This window comes from Lipomyces oligophaga (genome assembly GCF_038497815.1).
Source record: "Lipomyces oligophaga strain CBS 7107 unplaced genomic scaffold V1516scaffold_4, whole genome shotgun sequence".
NCBI classification, from domain to species: domain Eukaryota; kingdom Fungi; phylum Ascomycota; class Lipomycetes; order Lipomycetales; family Lipomycetaceae; genus Lipomyces; species [Lipomyces] oligophaga.
Window position 1 is genome coordinate 48,544 of NW_027117788.1, and position 21,389 is coordinate 69,932.

A 21,389-nucleotide genomic window follows, 5' to 3' on the forward strand; every position below is an offset into this window, starting at 1 on the left:
ACATACTCGATGCAAGCGACACAGGCGACACAGGCGACATAGATTTAATGACTGCATCCGTTCCGGATCTGTCGATAAGGCTGTTTTAGTAGCATACTAATATAATATTTCCGAATTAGGATTTTGACTCTTTCGTCACTGTTAAAGCTATTGCTACTGCTGTTATTTTTGGTATTGGTATTGCACTTTCTAGTTACTAAAGTCGGCCTGGTGGGTAATTATTGATTGAGAGTCCAGAGTAGACGAGAGAATTGCGGAATATCACACGACGTTTGATTATCGCTCTAGCTAGATTACATTTCAACTTTTAACAACAGCAGCACCTATCGAGGGAATACAGTAAACACAATGTCGTGGTTTCAGCGGCTATACGAATATATTTTATCTCTGTTTTGGTAAGCAAAATGCTAGAAAATGTTGTTTATCTTATCAGTTGATGCTGACCTTTGTCTAGGTCGTCCGAGGTATTGTTATATGAAGTTAACGAATGATATGGGTGGATGACTGACTATGTAGATGGACATCACGCTTCTTGGACTACAAAATGCTGGAAAAACCTCGTTGCTACGAGTTTTAGGAGTGAGCTCTCTTATGAAAGTTAAGATAATGTCTACGTTTACTAACTGGCTAGGGTGGAGATTTTTCTTCAGAGTACGCATATTGGACGAGATTTTATTGATGATTGTGTTGACATTAACTTGATAGTTCAATTCCTACAATTGGGTTTTCTATGAAACGGATACGCAAAGGGCGTGTTACTATTAAATGGTACAGATAAATCGGAGATATTTCGAATTAAGAATTAACAGGCATAGCTGGGATTTAGGTGGCCAACCGCGGTTTCGGTCAATGTGGGAGCGTTATTGTAAGGGCGTGAATGCAATTCTGTAAGCTGAAATCTCGAATATTGTTGGATGGCAGTGCTGTTGATGTATTAACAAAGTAGGTTTATAGTTGACTCGGCAGATCCTGCGACGATCCAAGTCGCACGGATGGAGTTCGAAGCACTTATCTCAAAGCCCTCGCTGGAAGGCATCCCAGTGCTTGTCCTGGGAAATAAAAACGACATCCCTGATTCGTACGACGTTGACAGTATCATCGACTTAATGGACTTGAAGCATGTCGATGACCGTGAAGTTTCGTGTTATTCCATCTCCGCAAAGGAAAATATTAATGTCGACGCAGTCTTAAGCTGGTTGGTTTCGAAGTGAGTTTAGTCCAAGTTGTTTTGCTTTCGCTTTGATTGTAGCTGATCTTGGTATTGATGCGATTTTAGGGCAAATTAAACGATCAATCTCCTAAAGACTATATTTTACCACTGACGGAGTTGCATCGAAATACTACACTCAACCATCTAGTTTTTTTATATATAACTTCTCTTGCCTTCTGTCAATATAATCCATTTAATAATTTCATTCTTGTATCAATATTTTAGCTTAGATTAATTTGACCGGTTCATATTCTATCTATTTTGAATGCATAAAGGAATTTATACAAACTGCGATTTATAGATCATGAACGAGGAACCATAATTGAATTTCCATCGAATTGACAAGTATACAGAGGCTGCATACATTTTCAACATAGTTATATGATATTAACAATCTTGTACTGTGCATTTATTAATGAGGTCTCAAAACACTTCGGCATAATTTCTAATTTCTTTATATTTTGATTATATCTCGCACCCGTAGTGTACATTTTGTATATTCGATACGGTATACTGTGTATTGTTGAGATCGAAAATCCTGTATCTCAAATTTCTGATTCCAAATCCAAGCCAAATATGCCAGTTCTATTTTAAATAACTACACTCCTCCACTGTTTCGTCCTTAAGCGAATCGCATGGAGAATTTTGCCGAACTCTCCGAATCCGGTCTACCATCCACTCCGACGCAAACTCATTCTCTTCATTCATATCCATTTTCCCCAGTCGAATATTTGTCGACAGAACGCATGACCCTTGTCGAAACTTGAATTGCATACAGTCCTCGATGTCGACGCACTTTTGCCGACATTGATTGTATGAAGTATGTGCCAGCTCACCATCACCCGCGTTGTCAATATTGATTTCCTGGCCGTCAGACATGTTATCCCATGAATCTCGCCTGCCCCGACAGATATATGGCATTACAAATTTATGGTATATATCTCGATAAAGAATTGGTGTTTTCAAAACTACTTGCTCTTCGCTTTGATAGAAATCTCGCTCGAACTCTCGTAGCTGACTCACGTCATGATCAGTCAAATGATGCAGCGTCACTATCGGCTCGCACCAGTTGCGTGACGTATGTCGAATCGAAAATTGAGGCTCTCCTTGAATCTTGAAATACGAATAGGGATACTCAGTCTCACTCGACACCTCCACCTGGGCAGCTTCCCGCAGCAGCAACGCAACCACAAAGTCACCACAGCAATTCTCGCTGGCAATCTGATCCCACCGGCGAAGATTCAAATCCTTGCTTCCAAACACTTTCCGTACTAGTGCACCCGATAAAACTACGCCGGAACCTCCATGGGCAAACGAAAGATCGTTGACATACGTCTGCGAACCCAAGTACAGGTATTCTTCAGGATTAAGTGTATTCAGCCATGCGAACATGTTGGACCAAAAGACGTAAGAGTCACCATCAATGAATATATACCACTTAGCATCGGGCTTCGTCCGGTATGCATGCGTGATCATGCGTATGTTCTTGAACTTATCAAGATCCCAGGAATTCTCGATGTTTGCCTCCTTTTCGTATAGCTCGACATTCGCGTGCTCATTTATCAGTCGGGATTGTCGCTGATAGCCGCGAAATGAGTCCGAGTTCTTCACACTTGGCTCTGTATAAGCAAGAATATCAATAACTGGATGTCCATCAATAACATCCGGTGCGTCCGAGTAGATCGCGTAGTTCTGTAATTTCGGGATCGTAGCGGTCATATGAATAGGCAAGCGCTGCCACAACACGGTAGCGCCCGTCTTAATCATTACAAACGTATCATTCGATGCAGCATTCAACGCTGTGACTTCAACTTCTGGCTCTCTGAACGACGGCGCTATCGAAATGCTCGGAGTGCAGAACATCGATTCGAACTTTTCTCGCGGCTCATCCAGTCGTGCCGAGACAAAAATCAACACGGTGACAGAGCACACGAGCAGAACGGCCGAACAAACCTTGAAAAATCGGAGAAATAATCCCGAAGAAGTTGCTATTCTTGTTAGACATTGCTGCTGCTGTTGCTAATGCTAATGCTGCTCTGTTGTAACAAAATATCGCACACACCTTTAGAAAGTGAAAGCCAGGCCATTCTGACAAATATCGAGTCTTGAGACCGGACAAATATTCACCATCTGTGTCCGGGCTGTTTACTGTATTTACAGCGATTTAATTCTATTCTCCGTCCTATTCTGCTGAACACCGTCTTTAAGTATTTGCTCACCTGTACACACTACAAGGCTTCCGACGTGCTTGAAGCCTGTTTCATCAACCAAGGAGAAACTAGGCTTTGCCCTAGCTGCGCTATGCCAATTTTGGTACCTCCGTCTGCTCAGCCGTATTCCTACAGCCGCATTATAATACAAACCTTATGCGGGACCAACCGGACATTAGTCACTACTGTAAATAGATTATTATGTGATTGTCCTTGCTGAGGACAAAAATAGGCAGCTTGAAGCTTTTTTGTTGAATCCCGCTCACATTCACCCATCGCTCCCTGGATTTGGTAGTGAAGCACTGCCAAATCCTTTGTCTTATTTAAATAGGCACGTTTGCTCGTGGAGATAAATTTGGCATGCGTGCCTGGTACAAACCCATCGATGGTACCTGTCAGACTTCTGTTGACTGTTTGTCCACCGCCGTTATGATATCTCGGATGTTTAAACTGCAAAGCCATATTCCGATCCAGGACGGAAAAACAAGCGTATATGCTGGAAATGCCAATTTTGGGCCAAGCTATTACGATTGCCAAAAACTCCCTTCATCCTGGCCGTACGGTAAAATGTCAGAATCGCATCCAGATCGTTTACGTAGCTCTCGAATACGATCCAGCATCCACTCAGAAGAGTAGGTCTTCCCGTCTGGCTGAACATCCCGAACACCGTAGACCAACCAATCGGCCATTCCGCAGTATCCCTGTTTGTATCTAAACTCCAGGCAGCCATCCCATTCGATGCATTTCTGTCGACAATTGTCATATGACTTGTGCGCCGGCTCGTCCTGGTCGTCCTTTGCCGTGAATTCGAGCGCGCGAGCCTGGTTATCCCAATGCTCTTGACGACCGACCTGCAGATAGGGCATGACGAACTCTTTGTAGATATCTCGGTACAGAATCGTTTCAGACTTGTGCTTGATCTCAAACTGGCGCAGCTCGTTGATGTCGTGCGGAGTTACGTGATGGAACGTCAAGATCTGCTCGCACCATTTGCCGTCGCCAAAGTAGACAAATTTAGGAGGCTCGCCTTGAATACGCCATTCAGCCGGTTTTTCAGCTAGATTTGGGACATCCACGCCGGCTTCGTGAAACAAGCGAGAAATGACAAAATCTCCACAGCAGACCGTATCTGCTCGATGCTCCCATTTCATAAAGTCAAAGTTGTTTACATCAAAGACCTTGCGGATTAGTGCTCCAGACATGATCACACCTGATCCACCGTGGGCAAATAGCTCGCCTCCCATCATAGCCGCAGAACCTAAGTATAGAAGATCATCGGAATTCAATGTGTCGAGCCATTTAAACATGCCATCCCAGAAAATGAATGTATCTGCGTCCATGAAAATATACCATTTGGCGACAGGCATTGTGTGATAAGCATGGTAAACCATCGGCACGTTCTTGAATTTGTCCATATCCCAAGGATAACGAACGTTTGCTTCCGGCGTCCACAGCTCAAGATTATAATGGTTATCAAGGATTTCAACTTGTCGGTGGTATCCGTCAAATACATCCATTAGCATAGATGTATTGGATATATTTGCCAATGTATTGATAACTGGTACACCGTTGATCGAATCTGGAGCGTCGGAGTAGATACCAAAATTGGCTAGCTGAGGTATAGTTGTAGTCAGATGAATTGGAAGTCGCTGCCATAACACAGTTGCGCCGGTTTTGATCATGACAAAGGTTTTTTCGGACTTTTGTTTCGTAGTCGATATTTTGTCTCGCCGAATTGATTTCGTTCGGATCGAGATACCAACGATCCCTGCCAAAATGAGGAATGCAAAGAATATCCGGATAATGATTCGTCGATTCTTTGAAAGCCCTGCTGATATAGAATGCGGCATTAGATTAATTCTTTGTTTCAAAGAAGTGGAAATCATCTTGTTCGAACCAGGGTTGAAATGAAGTCGAGTATGTAAACAGGAACGTTCGAACAGCAACAGTGCGGCCTATGATTCAAATCATTCAAAATCTGCCACGAATGTTCTTGCCTGCCACAAATCTATAATTGTATATTATTTTGACAGTTACCAAAATTTATTGTATTTGCAATCGTAGATCTTTCAACAAAATGGAATCGAGACTATGCTGTCTGAAACTGAAGTTGATTACATAGACTTGAGGGAATTGTATAGTGTGATAATTATCATGATATCTGACTTATTGCAAGATACTTAAAAGTAAATAGAAATAGCATTCAACATTTCTGATAATGACGCTGGTTTTGTTTAAAATATATCTGATTCATCTACAATCTATCTAAATTACGGAAATACATCTAGTCGACATATTAATACACTCCAAGGTGCTTAGCTGCATGTTGAATATGTCTTTCAGCGACAGTTCCAACATATTCAAACATATGATCGTAACCTTCGAGTTCATAAATAGTCACTTCATCGCCGTGGCCAGACTCAATTGCAGCGGCAACGAAGTTTTCAATCAACAACTCATTCAGCTCGGGAGCCTCTCCCTTATGTAAAAACTGGTCATCGGTACCAATTGAGATCAAGATATCCACTTTCGGACCATTATATGCTCTGATGAGTTCTGTTGCATCATGCTTAGGCCATTCTTCCTTTGTCTTGAGATATCCCGCAAAAGCCTTTTTACCCCATGGACCGTTAATTGGGTTTGCGATTGGAGCAAATGCGGTGGTAGTCTTATACAATTCAGGATATTTCAAATACAATGTAAGTGCTCCGTGACCTCCCATAGAATGCCCTTGAAGAGCGACATTGGAGCCGTCAAGAATATCATAAACAGCATACAGTGCTTTAGGAAGCTCGTCAACAATATAAGTCTCCATGTGGTAATTCTCGGACCAAGGTTCAGCGGTAGCATTAAGATAAAATCCAGCTGATGATCCAATATCAATTGCGTCATGTTCACCCGGATGGTTTGAGTCGCCTAAAATTGTTAAAATAACTCAATAATTTGAGCCATAGTATCATCAGACTTACGAGGAGATGTATCCGGATAGACCATAGCAATCTCATACTTGGCCGCCCAATAATGAAATAGGTTCTTGTCAAGAGACGTATCAGAATTACAAGTCAAACCACCGAGATGCCAAAGAACTGGTAATTTTGACTTGCTCGTCGCGGGGATAAACAAGTTCAAGGCCATTTGACATTTCAAGACTTTTGATTCATGTGTGAGCTTATGAATTTCTCCGCCAAAAGACTTGATTTTCTTGGTAGTTTCAAACGACATTATTTAACCTTATTGGAATATTTGATGAGCTTAAAGAAATCAATTGGTTAATATATAATCTCTCAAAACTTATGGTTGTTGAATAAGACGCTGAAAACCTCGGGTATCAAGTCAGGGTCCTTGCATTGCCTATTTGGGTAATTTGATCCGGTCCGAATGATTCGCACTTAAATGTTTACAATAACTGCAAATCAATATCGAAGCAATATAAAAATATTTTGAGTGAGTTATATATTAAATCTCTACTAAATATTTTGCAAAATTAATTAATAAATATTTCAAACAGGCGTCTTTTCTGATGTGATTTCAGGCATGTCTTCTCTGTCTACAGCCAATCCAAATTCATTAAAAACCTTGCCCTTGGATTTCTGTTCCCATCTGACATAATACCAAAAAATTGGAATCGCAACTAACTGCAATCCATAAAAACCTGCCGAGAACTTGTACCCGTATTTATAAACTGGCGCTTCAGGAGTCGGAAAGAGAAGCAAAGGCAACCAAGCACTCATGATGTAGCTCATTGTATTTCCCAGTCCGACTACCAAACCTCTTGTTTCAGCATCGTCCTGAAACGACTCAGCAGCCCAAGAAATGATGATTGGCTGCGAAGACCAGCTTGCGTAGTTAATAAGATTCACTGCGAGCTTAAAGTTGAATGATATATCCCAAACTGCCAGACAGATATTTGTGAAAAAAGGTATCAATGTAACCAGAAATGCAAGCGAGCCACGCCGACCTGTGAAGTCGGATAAAAGTGAAAATGTGTAAGTGATCACAATAGAAATCGCATTACCAGCTGTCGGTAAGATATTAACCTGTTCGACCGAATAACGACCAGTGGCTGACAACCATAGATTAAAATAAGAATAGGAAGAGCCAAAATTACCAAGATTATAAGGACCACAAAATACCCAGGGCCGAAAAGTCAGAAAAAATTTCCCCAGTCGCTTGAGTGTCAGTTTGCGGGGAGGTTTGCGACCAATTTTAGCCATGCGTTCAATTCCATACGCACGTTGTTCTTTGTTCAACCATAATGCCCTAGTCGTTGTGGGGAAATCGGGTAAGCAAAAATATCCCATGCATGCGATTGGTATAGAAATTATTCCATCTATGATGAAAGCCCATTGCCAACCTGAGATTCCATAACGGCCATTCAAATTCGCATACGCACCAGATTGGATATATCCCGAGAACATTTGGGCTGCGGAAGAAGAGCATTCGAACAGCGCCATACGCTTGGCTAGCTGGTTAGGATAATACCAACTTCCGAGAATCAACGCAAAACCCGGAAAGACAGTAGCTTCGCATAATCCGATAATAAACCGAATGCCGTAAATGGTTTTAGCATTTTTCGCTGCAGCCAAGGTCATGACCAGGACGCTCCAGATCAGTTCACAGGAGGGGATGAAAATCGAAGCTCGCGTCCGGTTGATGATCACCTGGGATGGAATTGAGCCGATAAGATAGCCCACATTAAAAAAAGTGTTGAATAAATTTCGCTCTTGACCTTGCAAGTTAAGCTAAATTTTGAGTTAGAACTGGTTAGTGTTGTGTAGTGCACGCTTACATCTTCCTTCATTCCAGACACATATGCGTTGGAGACGTTATTCTGATCTAAAAACTTGACCACATACGAAAGAAGCGAGTAAGAGAACATAAAGAAGTCAAGTCTTTGAATATATTGCCGTTCTCCGGGGGGAAGCTCAAATGTATCCCATACAAAGCCAAGGACTTTTCTCCACTTCGGGGGTTTCCAATCTTCAGTAGGGCAGTTCCCAAGAGCAAGCGAAGACACAATATTGGAATCGACTGGATACTCGGTCGTAATTGTATTTGACTCTTTCAAGTCACTCTTGAGGTTCTCCATCTTATAATAAACAATGATTCAGAGAGTCATCCTAGTCTACCGCATGCTGATATCTAGGACATAAGCCATTTTATATTCACCAGATGAATGTGTATCAGTCACGTATCAGTCACGTATCAGCCAAATACAATATAGATAACAATTCGCCAGAATCTATCGGTAGAGCAAGGTTATAAGCCGCCATGAAGAAAGTTCACAAGACAAAGGGCCAAGAATCAAGTCGGATATCCCGAGAAAGTACTTCCAGTGAAATATATAAAAGCGGTATACTTAGCTCAACGTCTGTTATTGGGTTTCTGGCCGCTTGTGCGATCACTATTAGAGACCTGCATCAGTTCTAGACAGAAGGTCCTCACTATCCTATATTCGTAGCGATAAAGCCAGCCAAATAATATTTCTTGTTATAATTCAAGTGTTTCAGCAGGAATTGATATGTTCAAACTTTAAATATAATTTTCGAAGGAAGGAATACCAAACAGTAAAATTGGGACTATCAATGACAACATCTGCCAGTCTTGGATTTCGCTCCCCGTGTATTGGGCTATCTCCAGTAGTTCGGCTTTTGACCCTCTACGGACCAGCCCCAGCACTTGGTTGCATATGAATGCAAATCCGTTTGGTATGACCTTTTGAGGAATGAATCCTATTTGACTTATCTTTAATATATTGGCTTCTATCTGTATTTAAGAGCAGTATTGAACGACTGTGTTAATTCTATAGCTTTTCAGCGGATCCGTATTGCGCTTCAGAAAATTTATATTCATTGTCATATCTTATCTCCAGACATGACCAAATTAAATCGAACGCCACACAGAGATCGAAGTCTTGAAACGGTTGCTCCACCGCATTCCGAATGAAAAACCAATTTGTTATATGTCCTTCAAATGTTTTAAAAAGAGAAATTCGGAACAAATATTTTCAACTAATTTCTGAAGTACATAGGTTACACCGGTTGAACTCAATATATCAATCGATTGCTTTGGGTAGATTTATACAATATTTGGAGCTCTGTGATTCTTCCTAGTATCAGTGAAACTAATATGAAATTTCCCTCCCAAGTAAAATCATCCTTCATTCAAGTTCTGCGAGAATACCCAAAACAAGAAATAGATTTCCCATAATTCACTATATCTTTAAAATATTAGCTGATTTGTCTACAGTGGATAATAGAGGCTAGCGAATCCAAACTACGAATAATTTTAGTGAGGAAGAAGATGGCGCATCATTGCAAAATATTGAAACACACGTGACACACATTACTATCTAAACGAACTGTGGTTATAATATGATCAAGTTCGTTGTTCGTCGCCCCTGACCTTCAAAGTCCCGGAAGCTCTGCAGCTCAGACATCACTCGGACGTCCAGAATATAACATCACGTCCACTCTACAACAAATTAACTAATTGAAAGGGACTTGGCAGGTATAAAGCCAGCAAATATATTTCAAACTAAAGACGACTGTCTTGAACGAGTGATTCAAAATGGCCAGACAACAGCCAATATTTTGATCTCTGAAATGTGGGATAGGATATAAAAAGTCGACCTATTCGCAATGACCGTCACAAGTGAAGTAGAAGACGACCTTTATCATAATTTCAATAAGTGATATCCACAGATTTGTGCACAAAATCATACTGTATCAGTATTTCTGAGTCTGCTAGATACTTTCCGCGCAAGATCGCTGGCTGTATGAGGAAATCCAGTGATTTCCTCGACCGACGGAAGAAGATCACGACCGGTCGCTCCCTTCTGATACTTCCAATAAGCAATTCCAGCAAACAAAGCTACGAGACCTATCAACGATGCAAGCAGGATGAACTTAGTGAGCGTCCAAATAAACGATTCAGAATCCCAACTGCGACGCTGAAGGTCCCACTCAGCACATGTAGCATTGGTGTATATTGAGAGATGGTTGTAATTGGCCCTAGAATGTAACTCACCTACACCCATGAAGTTTGCACTGGTATTTAGTCGAGAATCCGACCTACCAAAGAAGTCAAGTCCATATAGTTCGTCTTCGTGTCCAGGTATTCCAATCGGAGAAATTTCAGATTGCATAGAGTTATCTACTTCGCCACACCTACTGACAAGCTGTACTGATGTATCGAAATAATTGTTACCCCAATGCGGATTGTCGTAAAAGATAGCAAAGTGCGATAGATCGGAAGAGCCAAACGGTATAACATTTGCCGTGATAGGTTTTGATCCTGGAATCATGATAGTTTTAACGACACATGCTAAAAATCAATAACCTATCAACTTCAAAAAATAAAATAATCCAACGAATTAAATAAAACTCACCGTCATGTCCTACACATGCCTCAGAGTCGGGAGGGAAATCCTCTGTCATCTCAAGAGTTCCGAATAAATTGAAAAAGAACCATGTTGTAGTCGTTGACGGAGGAGTATCTTCAACAAGTTTAACTACCCGTTGTCCAATAAGACCTGATAAATCTATGTCTTCACCTCCATATGAAGACGGAATCAAAGTCGAGTTGAGATATGCAAATGCGGACGGTGCTAATGCTAGGAGTGCAGCACTTGACACAGCAAACGATCGAAGTAGCATATTCTGTAAATAATATTAAATATTGAGATAAAAAAAATTGATAAAAAAACTTCCGAATTATTGCCTGCCTATCTAAAAGATGTTGTAGATAATAGAAGTCTAGAACATGCACGAAAATAAGATGATTCCGCTAGTGGTTGGGAAACCTGCGCTATTTACCACATCAGATGGCGCATTTACCATCCCGGCAAACTAGCAGAGCAGATTCTGCGCTAGCGATGTAAGATATCAACACAAATTACTCAGAATTAACGATTCAGACTAACACAGATTCCTTCAATTTACCTTAATTGCAGTGAATAACATGAAATCAGTATCTTTAGATGTATTTTATGTGGAGTCTGACTAACATAGCAACTTAATGTAGCAACTGTACTTCGCAGTAGAGACCAGACTAAGTGCTCCATTCTAAGAAGACAGAATACAGAATATCGATAAAGCTGAGGCTTTGCATCCGCGTAATTCCGCTTCTCGCTGAGAATAAAAGTAGTTAGCAAGAAAAGAATATAAAAATTCTCAAAGGAGAAATCAAAATCTGTTTTTCTTCGACCAAGAATTGCTTAGGACTAAGTAACCAAATAATTGAGCTGCTCGATGAATTAAGATTGCCGAGTAATGTGTAGTCTGGAAATAACATGACCATGCACTGATGAAGTAGTTGAGCAGGTGCCTTGCAATAAACTTTGGGCAAGGTTTACGATTAAGTCTAACCAAACGCTGTTTATAAGGTATGCAGGCTACATAAATGTTTGATTAACTGTACTACAACGCAATAAAAAATCCCACTATCCACCACTCACAGTATTTGAGAATAATCTTCAACACAGTGCAACAAGCAAGTCCTCTTATCTCATATCTCATGAACAGTAACAACATGATGCGAACCCTTTTCAATATCGACGATCTCCTTTACAGTGTCACTTTCACTATAATCCAAGTCATCACGGTCGATGGCTAGTCCATACTTATTTATAACCTTTCCTCTTCTCTTGTGATCCCATTTGACAAAAAGATAAAACATCGGTATACTGACTAGTTCGATCCCATAAAATCCAGCAGAAAACTTGTATCCATATTTATAAACCGGCGCCTCTGTGGTTGGGAATAGCACGAGAGGCAACCAAGCATTCATTGCGTAATTGATAGTATTGCCCATACCAATCATTAAGCCTCGCATTTCTGCATCGTCCTGGAAAGCCTCTGATGCCCAAGCATTGAGAACAGGCTGATACGACCAGCCTGCATAGTTGATTAAATTGACAGCAAGCTTAAAATTAAAAGATATGTTCCACACAGCCAAGCAAATGTTTGTGAAAAATGGAATCACAGTTGCAGCAAATGCAAACGTCGCACGTCGACGAGTGATATCTGATAATAGCGAAAATGAATATGTGACGACAATGGAGATGGCATTACCAGCAGTGGGCAAAATGTTAATTTGTTCAACACTGTAGCGGCCAGTAGCTTTTAACCAAAGATTGAAATAAGAATAGGAGGAACCAAAATTGCCAATGTTATACGGAATACAGAAAACCCACGGACGAAGCGAAAAGAAAAATCCTCCCAGCCGCTGAAGGGTGAACTTTTTTGGAGGCTTGCGACCGAGTTTGGCCATTCTCGCGACTCCGTATGCACGTTGTTCCTTGTTCAACCATCGAGCTTGAGTAGTAGTAGGAAAATCAGGAAGACAGTAATATCCCATACACGCAATCGGTATAGAGATAATTCCATCAAGAATAAAAGCCCATCGCCAGCCTGCGATTCCATAGAGCCCGTTCATATGCGCATATGCACCGGTTTGGATGTAACCTGAGAACATGCCAGCTGCAGAAGAAGAACATTCAAACAAAGCCATACGCTTTGCTAGCTGACTGGGATAATACCAGCTCCCTAAGATCCACATAAACCCAGGAAACACGGTCGCTTCGCATAAGCCGACAACAAAACGAATACCATATATAGTTTTAGCATTATTAGCGGCAGCAAGAGTCATAACCAAAATGCCCCACAGAACTTCGCAACTAGGAATAAAGTATGAGGGACGGATTCGAGTCATAATAACTTGTGTTGGAAAAGAACCGATAAGATAGCCAATGTTGAAAAACGTGGTAAACAGATTTTCGTTCCTGGCCTTCGAGATGAAGCTGGTCACGTCAGAATCAATTAAGCAGTGCTTAAACGCAGCAAATAGTAAAAATAAACTCTTACATCTTCTTGCATTCCAGAAACGTATGCATTAGAAACGTTTCCCTGGTCAAGATACTTGACAACATACGACAGTAAAGAGTAGGAAAAGATAAAGAAATCTAGTCGCTGAACATATTGGCGTTCACCGGGAGGCAATTCAAAAGTATCCCAAACAACAGCAAGCATTCTTCTCCATTTAGCTGGCTTCCAGGTATCTTCTACAGTCGAAATGGGATTTGACCCAAGACGATTTTGTTCAGAGTCCAATTCTTGGACTACAGATATGGTGCCGCTAGACTTGTCTAAGTCAGATATTTCCTGCTTAGCTGCAGCCATCGTTGTAGATGAAAGAAGGTAGAGGTTTAATAATCTGGTATGAAGATACGTTCAGGACAAAAGGGTATATATAGTTTTTTTGAATACATAGAGATAGTGTCAAGAATTAACTCCGGATAGACTCTTTAGCCCATGCCCTCTTGACTGGAGCTATCAAGGTAATCAAGAGAAGGTTGTGTGATCTGACGGTCGCAGTCATCTTCTGAAAGCCTAGACGCCATGAAGGGTCCAAACTCCGCGGGAGGCGAGAACATATCTGTCTATGCATTCTGCCGGATTTATTCTCGTTCCATATGTCTTGGTTGATCCACTTTTCACCAGCAATTTCCAGCTGTTATCGGGCGAAAATTAGGTCTGCGGATAAGAAACTCCATCTTGGTCTATGAGGCTCACAGGGACGTTGTCTGGGCGGAACCAGACAAGCTTTGGACCAGCGGATCGCTATGCCGCCCCTGACTACGAATGCCATTACAATACGATTGACTGCACAGTAGAGAGAAAGAAATATTTATGATCTGAGATATTATAAGAAGATAAACTTATAAAAATTTTCAAGTTTAGTTTTATTAAGACAAGATTAAAATGTAGACTTGTCTTGCGATCGAGCATTTCGCGCTATCGGAGAACCCGATCAGTCCGTACCACGATTGCCGAGCAGTAGAAGTGGCGGACTTGGTTAAGACAGGCAGGCAACCTGGTTTTTTCTTATCTGCACACAACTTTCGAGTTCAGATGGCTTTTAAGGAGACGGCTTTTGAGGGATAAAAGCTAATCGAATAACCGACCACTGGGATCAACTGGATGAAGACCGTTTCACCTCCATTTCGATCGACGGCGATAGCAGATAGTAGCAAAATCAAGCCCCGATTACGTAGACCTTGCCTTAAGATCAGTAACGCAGAAAAGTTAACACTGCCGGTTATTTTGCACTCACAAGTGGTTTTTCGTTCTATTTCGTCCAGAATAGATAAAGCAGATGTTTACTGTGCTTGTCAGTGTCCGCAGATTTACCCCTCGCTCGTAGGCACAGATATCACCCGGTGCTCACCTTGTTTTCCTACAAGAGCACGGGCCGAGAGGGAAGGGCCAACTGCTCGGCTTTTGATGGCGAAGTGGTGATAGCTGATACGTGTCGATATCCTGCTATCATGATGCGCTCTTTATTCCAGAATAATAATGGCGATGAGGACTATAACTGGAATTTTGTATTGGTTTAAAAATTTAATTCAAACGGAGTCGAAAAACAGCCAGGGTCTATCAGCAGAGCGAGCCAAGAACCCCTGTAAATCAATCGGCAGAATCCCGAGCTTTGATGGACCATGGCACGACTTCAGATCGAATGCCGGTCTAGACAACCATTAGTAGAGAATTGATTTTTGTTCTAATTCACAATAGTATTTGGCACAGAATAACAGTTTATTTATCTGGTGCTGCGTTCTAGCTGCATTCAATCGTAAACTAGTTTACGTGTTGGCGATCTTAAGATGAGTAATCTTGATGAGTACTATCAGCTTCCGAAAAATCGCCGCGTGCTGTGCAGTATATAGGAAAGGGAAGCCATGGGGACTAAGAAGAAAGCGCGCCATGATCTCGCCAATACTATATAAAAATGACTGTTCCAATGGCCGGGTTAATCTTTCAAAATGGCTAACTCCATAAGCCACTTCCGGTTCTGCCATGTTATCGAAAGAACAGCAAAGCGTTCATGACCAAATTTCGGCCGTCGATAGCAAGTTATATCTGCAAAAGCAAAGATTTGACCAACAGAAATACGTCAGATCCTACTATTTGAATTCAATTTACAGTGGCTACTCTAAAGCAGCCAAACTAAAACCTCTATAAAAACTATTCCGTGCTGAAATTGACTGAGTTTGGACTACAATAGATTTAAAGATGCACCCACAGACCTCAACATATAATAAAAGAAGCGGGGAGAGTCATCCCTTGTTGTACTGCAAAAAAGCTCGCTCGCTCACTGATCTTTTACTCCACAACTTCTAGCCGATAGTAAATGAAAAATTAACGACAGTTGTACGTTTATCAGCTCCCTTCAATAATAATACCCAGACCTGAACGTTCAGTGCCACATGGTCTTAACCGATAGGAGAGGCTAATCCAGTCTGTGACGTCAATACACTCCCACACAAGCACGTTGTAGTCCACAGCAAAGCTTCTCACAACAAACAAAGCATTGGATCAAGAAAACTATGGTACCAGAAAATTTGTTATCTACAAGTTATAATGAACGCTTATTTAAAATATTTCAATAATCCACGTTTAACCAATTTGTAAAAATCGTCATAGTTTGATTGTTAATAATTATTAAGATTCATTAGCAATCCCTACCCTTCCCTTCTCAGCCCAAGTCAGTCTGTCTGACAATCGATCTTGCGGTCTGAAATAGATCGAGCGGCAGCCTCGCCTAGCTCTCCTAGTCACCTGACTGGATGAGCTTGTTGCCTGCCCGAACCAAGGTAAAGAAACTCCTGGCGAACTCGGCTGGACTCAATCCCCACTCGCTTACAACTATCCGCGATAAGCAAACTGCCAAGCTTCTACTGTATATTTCCAAATACAGACAAATAATAAAATCGAAATCGTAATCTCAGAATTACTTGTTCTAGCTTGATTTGCTCAGATACTTCAGAATATTGAACTCGATTATACACTGTTCAACTTAACTGAAAAATTCTATCGATCATCCCGAATCCCTCACTTTCTCTACATGCTGCATCCAACTCTAGATATAATCCATGAAGGTCTTAATCAGATTATTAAATAACTAGTTGCAACCATAATAATTTAACCTACTTGAACAAAGCCCACAACCGTACGACGGGTATTCAGCCTCTCAAGATCCACTCTTCAAAATCATTCTTCAGCCTCTTCCTCAAGTTCGTGACCATTCTCTGTGCCCGAACAGGCAGTGCAGTGCGGCTTACGGCCTGTAACGTGTCTAGGCGCTGCCATCATTCTTTTATCCTGGGGGTAGCTCGAATTTAGAATTCCTGTTATTTAAACTCCATTAATTCTGGCATCGCTGCGTCGATTCAATTTCTACCAGCCCGCCTTCACACATCGTCAGAGACTTTTGTAACTATGTCGACAGAGGAGGCCGATGTCTCCTCGGCTGAGGCCGGCTCGCTTGCAAGCCCAACAATAGAGAAATCAAATCTCAACGACGAACCGCCGATGATTGACTACGAACGAGAGGCCGCTGCTGCTCCGGAAGTCGACTATGAGCGAACAGAAATGGCCAAAAAGGCTGCGGATGATGCCGCTTCGGCTCCTTTGGTTCCTGGTGCAGTTTCTGCTCCAACAGCGCGAGAATTCTTCGACTCGCGAAAGACCCCTAGTGCCGGCGGGATTACTCCTGTCGTTCTCTCGACGACCCCCGTCACGAAGAAGCGGATATGCGGACTGTCACGCATGATGTTCTATATCGTTCTTGTCATTGTTATAATTGTCGTGCTGGCCATCGCTCTTGGAGCCGGTCTCGGTGCGGGGCTTAAAAACAAAAGTAGCAGCTCAGACTCTTCCAATGTCTCAAGCACTTCCAGCATTACCAGCACTACTAACACTATCAGCACTTCCACTTCGGCTGTAGCGAGCAGCACGACCGCTGCAACTCTGGAGCCCCAGATGAACTACGTTTCCGCAACAAAGACATATTCAAAATCAGAGGCTACCGACTTGTCAGTCCCAATCTCCGATCTTTTCTGCGTGCCCTCTACAAACGTCACCATGGACCCCGACTTTTCTTCTAGTTACTGGAATGCCGTGGGCTACAACAACTCTGGCGACTGGTATGGTTTTACTTCTGCGCAGTGGGTGGATCATTCTTCTGTTGGTCTGTTAAACTATCTCATGCCGGACTCAGCTGGAACCTTGCTCTCAGTCTTCATTGCTACGAACCTGAGCGCAAACACTAACTACACTTATCGGGTGTCTGCGATCATAGACATCGGCGAGAATTACGATCATTCCGAAAATCTGACGGCCCTAGAAGTCGACATTTATATGTCACAAGACTCGACAGACCTATTTCAGCACACATTGGTGCAGAATTTTATCACCCAACCTCAGATCGATTACTATAATATCAATGACACAACTATAATTTTGTCCGGTAACTTCACGACGCCGAAAAGCAGTGAAATCGACAATCAGATCACCCGCCTCAATATTTCTGTGTCGGCAATGAACCAAGTGACCATCCTGAACAATGCGGCCATAATATCCTACGGCGAAGACGATGGATGTGACTCGCCGGATCCGATGGTCAGTCTTGATGCCCTTTTGGATTCCGTCACCAGTTACAACCTCACAGACAATCTCACGCCCGCATCGTATCGACTGCTACCCGCGACAGAAGTCATTGGGGCCAACGATACAATCTCTGCAGCAAATTATTCCATGCTGTTCTGTTTGCCCAATGAAGATGGCATTATTCTCAATCCGCGTATGGCTGCTATCTCAGACGACAGTTGGCTGACATTCGAAGCTTCAAGCGACTATGGTGAACTTAATGTTGCTTATTCCCTGTTTTCGGATTCTTCGGCGGCCGGACTGGGAATTCCCATGGTTAGTAATTTCTCGTACGGCACCAATTCTCCAATTGCGTTCCAGGACATGGAATTTAAGCTGTCGACCGCATATACGCTGCGGTCGACTTTCACGGCTAATGTATCAAGCGATGCTGATTTGGACGCGGATTATATAGCCTATGAGATGACAATATTCATGGGTTCTGATACGGCCTCCGATAGCGGCGGATACTCATTCACCAATGCAACAACCTTGTTTTATTACAATCTAACCCAAGCGGCCTATGTTGACTTGGTTGATGAGTCTGTGAGCACATACTTCACGCTTGAAGTGAACTTCACTACGCCGGACTCGCTGTCGAACGAATATCAGAACGCGGCACGGCTGGCCCTGTCAGCGACGCCCAACTATCAAGAATCCCATTTCATTACCGCTGGAATCTATTATGCGGCTGAGGCGAATGTTTGCAGTGGTCCTGATCCGGGCCTGGCTTCTTCGATTCTGGAACATGTGCTGGCATAAACGTGAGAATATTCGTGTTTGCTGTTCTGCCATTGTCTCGGAATTGCCATATTAGAAGATGCATATTTGTTTAATTAATAATAATATTTGATTGGAATGATAATCGAGCGCAGTTTCCGTTAGAGCGACGAGCTGATCGTCTGTAGCCATCTGATAGTGCTTTTGCCAGCAGTCCATCAGTGCGTGCAGTGCAGTAATTAGCTGCGGCCGCTCAATCAATGGCTTAACAGGCGATTTTTGCAGACTCCCCTAATTTGCCCTCCCTAACTGACTGTCATTGCCCTAATTTTTTGTTTCTGGGCATTCCATTCTAAACTTAGACGTGTTTTAAGATCCTGCGCCTTGCTGTATTTCACCTGTAATTTGTCCTGCGACCTGCATTAATGTGCGGCTGATTCACTCTCCATCGTGCAGGTTCTGATTGTTTTCGGCCACCGACAGAGCAAAATCTGCAAGTCTGGCACAGGCGGAGTAAGTTAGACTAAATAGTTGCGCATCCAAAGATGTCTCGATTTGAAGACAGAACTGGCTTGGACTTGTGTACTGCACAGTTCTGCATGATGACAAGATATGGAACTTATACAAAATATCCCCGCTTCCTGGTTTCCAGTCCAACTCTGTGTTCTATGTCCAGACTTCCCTCTCTTCAGTCCCATGCAGCCCGAGACTGCTGATTGACGATGACCAGATCAAGCATTGCATCTCAGAACTCAGGACTACTTGAAGATGGTGCCGGCAGTAGCACGTCCAAGAGCGAGCCTGAACCGCCAATGATCGACAACGAGTTCTACGACAGCTCCGCTCCACCAGAGGTCGACACCATAAGGAACGAGCTGGCCGAGGCAGCCGCCACGACTGAGCCGTATGTGAACCCACCAACAACCATACGGGCGGTTCCCATAAGAGACGATCCTTTCACAGGGCCAATCACGACAATCGAAAAGTCTCCGAAGACTCGCAGGAGACGAATATGTGGTCTTTCGTTGGCCATGTTCGCCTTCCTGGCCCTTTTGGCTGGCGCTATTATTATAGGTCTGGCGGTTGGACTCCCTGTCGGTCTGCACAATAGAAATAAGAGCAGCAGCGCTGCTGCTGTCGCGTCCATGACTTCTAGTACGCAATCGCACAGAACTACCACTAGTACATCTTCCACCGTGTCCTCCTCCTCCTCCGCGACGACCTCAGCCACCTCCACTGTGTCGACCGTATGGGACATGGTGACGGCCACGACTACATATTCTCTCGCAGAGATTGTGTCCTCCGAGTCTGCGGTCGCCAGCTTGTTCTGCGAGCCCTCCACAAATATCGTTATTGGTTCTCCGAATTCTGATGAAGTAAGCTCGACCTGGGCCTCGTCGCTTCTCGTATATAAAAACCTAACATACGGCTTCAAGAATACATTTTGGATCGACAACACACCTGTTACCTATGTTCTTGATCTCGTGCCTATAAACATCGGCACCTTATATTCGTTCTATACAGATTCTAATCTGACGACCGGAACCGCTTACTCGTATCGTGTCGCGGTAATCATCGACATTGGCCATAACTACGACGCTGATGCAGACTACACTGGCTTCAGAATCACCGTGGCAACTGGAAAATATGATAACGGTAGTTTCAGGTATATCTTGACCAACAACACCATGACCCAGGCCGAAGTCATGCAACACGGGCTGAATTACACAACGACGGTATTTACGGGTAACTTCACCATGCCCAGTGAAGCAGAGCTGGATACAAAGGAGGAACAAGCTCGATTCTCGATCATCGCGAGCGGTTGGAACCAGGTGACAGCAGGTATATCGGCTGCGATATATCTCGCCGGTCATGACAGCGGGTGTTCGGGCCCAGACCCTATGGTTGACTTCGACGCACTCATGAATCCAGTGACAAGCGACAATGAAACTGTGGATTCTCAGTTGATTAGCGAGATTGAGATTTATCCCGCTCAGACCACACTTACTACCAATTCGAACATCACCACAAGCAGCATTTCAGCAATGTTTTGCGTTCCCGCCGACGATGTTTTCGACAATGCGCGGATGCAAGAGCTGTCAAACAGCTCTTCTACGGACGATTGGTTTGGTTTATCTGCTCAGTCCGGCGATTACGAAATCTCACCCATATACGCTACATTTATCGACAATTCCTCTGCTGGAATTATGATTCCAATGGCAGCTAACAGTTCGCTGGGCAATCAGACTGCTTCAATATGTGCCGATTTCCAACTAGAACTGGGATACAACTATTCAATCAGAACCACCTTCGGAGCTGAATTTTCGTCTGATATTGATTTCGATAAAGATTATATCGGCTTCAAGATTGATGTGTATATGGGATCAGACGAGTCCGAGTCCAGCCGGACTAGTTCTGACAGCAATGGGGATGTAGTGTTCGAGTATGGCTTGTTGCAGAGTGAGGTCAACTATATTTTTTCCGGCTCAAACACGACGTATTTTTCCTTCATGGCAAACTTCTCTAGTCCCTATTCGGTTGACGCAAAATATCAAAATGCTGCGCGAATGTGTCTTGGTGCGACCCCGACTTATCAACTAAGTCATTTCATATATGGCGCTATTTATTCACAAGATCTGGTAGAGTGTATTGGACCTGATATGGCTGTTGATTCTGATTTGTTTGAATAAATGTTAGCCGGTTTAGGCTTTTTTTGGATTGAGGGTTGGATGAAATGAGTATGGTGCGTAGAGTTGAACA

The 21,389-nt window shown here is 42.8% G+C and overlaps 9 protein-coding genes across 9 annotated transcripts; 3 read left to right on the top strand and 6 right to left on the bottom strand.

Annotated features, from left to right (window-relative positions):
• Positions 1–98: 98 nt before the first annotated feature.
• On the top strand, positions 99–1,457 carry V1516DRAFT_674338 (P-loop containing nucleoside triphosphate hydrolase protein). Its single transcript, XM_066922072.1, has 8 exons — positions 99–395; positions 455–464; positions 517–579; positions 632–651; positions 706–768; positions 816–887; positions 947–1,207; positions 1,277–1,457. Exons 1-8 carry the CDS (start codon positions 349–351, stop codon positions 1,284–1,286), a joined length of 546 nt encoding a protein of 181 aa, XP_066777097.1. The 5' UTR covers positions 99–348; the 3' UTR covers positions 1,287–1,457.
• A 338-nt stretch (positions 1,458–1,795) lies between these two features.
• On the bottom strand, positions 1,796–2,977 carry V1516DRAFT_624367 (uncharacterized protein; the record flags this gene model as incomplete). Its single annotated transcript, XM_066919659.1, has 1 exon — positions 1,796–2,977. The coding sequence occupies one exon, from the start codon at positions 2,975–2,977 to the stop codon at positions 1,796–1,798; it is 1,182 nt and encodes a 393-aa protein (XP_066777098.1).
• Positions 2,978–3,944: 967 nt separating this feature from the next.
• On the bottom strand, positions 3,945–5,102 carry V1516DRAFT_685334 (uncharacterized protein; the record flags this gene model as incomplete). The annotated part of the gene is made up of 1 exon (XM_066923611.1): positions 3,945–5,102. One exon carries the CDS (start codon positions 5,100–5,102, stop codon positions 3,945–3,947), a length of 1,158 nt encoding a protein of 385 aa, XP_066777099.1.
• A 487-nt stretch (positions 5,103–5,589) lies between these two features.
• V1516DRAFT_637030 (Alpha/Beta hydrolase protein) lies at positions 5,590–6,905 on the bottom strand. Its single transcript, XM_066920038.1, has 2 exons — positions 6,390–6,905; positions 5,590–6,336 (listed from the first exon to the last, which is right to left on the bottom strand). Exons 1-2 carry the CDS (start codon positions 6,640–6,642, stop codon positions 5,717–5,719), a joined length of 873 nt encoding a protein of 290 aa, XP_066777100.1. The 5' UTR covers positions 6,643–6,905; the 3' UTR covers positions 5,590–5,716.
• V1516DRAFT_674345 (major facilitator superfamily domain-containing protein) lies at positions 6,906–8,963 on the bottom strand. The gene is made up of 2 exons (XM_066922073.1): positions 8,210–8,963; positions 6,906–8,162 (listed from the first exon to the last, which is right to left on the bottom strand). The coding sequence occupies exons 1-2, from the start codon at positions 8,507–8,509 to the stop codon at positions 6,921–6,923; spliced, it is 1,542 nt and encodes a 513-aa protein (XP_066777101.1). The 5' UTR covers positions 8,510–8,963; the 3' UTR covers positions 6,906–6,920.
• Positions 8,964–10,138: 1,175 nt separating this feature from the next.
• V1516DRAFT_624602 (uncharacterized protein) lies at positions 10,139–11,078 on the bottom strand (the record flags this gene model as incomplete). Its single annotated transcript, XM_066919673.1, has 2 exons — positions 10,139–10,746; positions 10,811–11,078. 2 exons carry the CDS (start codon positions 11,076–11,078, stop codon positions 10,139–10,141), a joined length of 876 nt encoding a protein of 291 aa, XP_066777102.1.
• Positions 11,079–11,870: 792 nt separating this feature from the next.
• On the bottom strand, positions 11,871–13,970 carry V1516DRAFT_690865 (major facilitator superfamily domain-containing protein). The gene is made up of 2 exons (XM_066923839.1): positions 13,287–13,970; positions 11,871–13,209 (listed from the first exon to the last, which is right to left on the bottom strand). Exons 1-2 carry the CDS (start codon positions 13,599–13,601, stop codon positions 11,929–11,931), a joined length of 1,596 nt encoding a protein of 531 aa, XP_066777103.1. The 5' UTR covers positions 13,602–13,970; the 3' UTR covers positions 11,871–11,928.
• A 2,730-nt stretch (positions 13,971–16,700) lies between these two features.
• V1516DRAFT_685339 (uncharacterized protein) lies at positions 16,701–18,671 on the top strand (the record flags this gene model as incomplete). Its single annotated transcript, XM_066923612.1, has 1 exon — positions 16,701–18,671. The coding sequence occupies one exon, from the start codon at positions 16,701–16,703 to the stop codon at positions 18,669–18,671; it is 1,971 nt and encodes a 656-aa protein (XP_066777104.1).
• Positions 18,672–19,351: 680 nt separating this feature from the next.
• V1516DRAFT_664033 (uncharacterized protein) lies at positions 19,352–21,319 on the top strand (the record flags this gene model as incomplete). The annotated part of the gene is made up of 1 exon (XM_066920560.1): positions 19,352–21,319. One exon carries the CDS (start codon positions 19,352–19,354, stop codon positions 21,317–21,319), a length of 1,968 nt encoding a protein of 655 aa, XP_066777105.1.
• Positions 21,320–21,389: the final 70 nt, after the last annotated feature.

Coding starts and splice junctions, on each gene's coding strand:
- V1516DRAFT_674338 (XM_066922072.1), top strand. CDS start 349: ATGTCGTGGTTTCAGCGGCTATACGAATATATTTTATCTCTGTTTTG. Junction 652..705: donor GGTGGAGATTTTTCTTCAGA/GTACGCATATTG, acceptor TTAACTTGATAG/TTCAATTCCTACAATTGGGT. Junction 888..946: donor AAGGGCGTGAATGCAATTCT/GTAAGCTGAAAT, acceptor TTAACAAAGTAG/GTTTATAGTTGACTCGGCAG.
- V1516DRAFT_637030 (XM_066920038.1), bottom strand. CDS start 6,642: ATGTCGTTTGAAACTACCAAGAAAATCAAGTCTTTTGGCGGAGAAATT. Junction 6,337..6,389: donor CTATCCGGATACATCTCCTC/GTAAGTCTGATG, acceptor TAACAATTTTAG/GCGACTCAAACCATCCGGGT.
- V1516DRAFT_674345 (XM_066922073.1), bottom strand. CDS start 8,509: ATGGAGAACCTCAAGAGTGACTTGAAAGAGTCAAATACAATTACGACC. Junction 8,163..8,209: donor TGTCTGGAATGAAGGAAGAT/GTAAGCGTGCAC, acceptor CTCAAAATTTAG/CTTAACTTGCAAGGTCAAGA.
- V1516DRAFT_690865 (XM_066923839.1), bottom strand. CDS start 13,601: ATGGCTGCAGCTAAGCAGGAAATATCTGACTTAGACAAGTCTAGCGGC. Junction 13,210..13,286: donor TTTCTGGAATGCAAGAAGAT/GTAAGAGTTTAT, acceptor TTCATCTCGAAG/GCCAGGAACGAAAATCTGTT.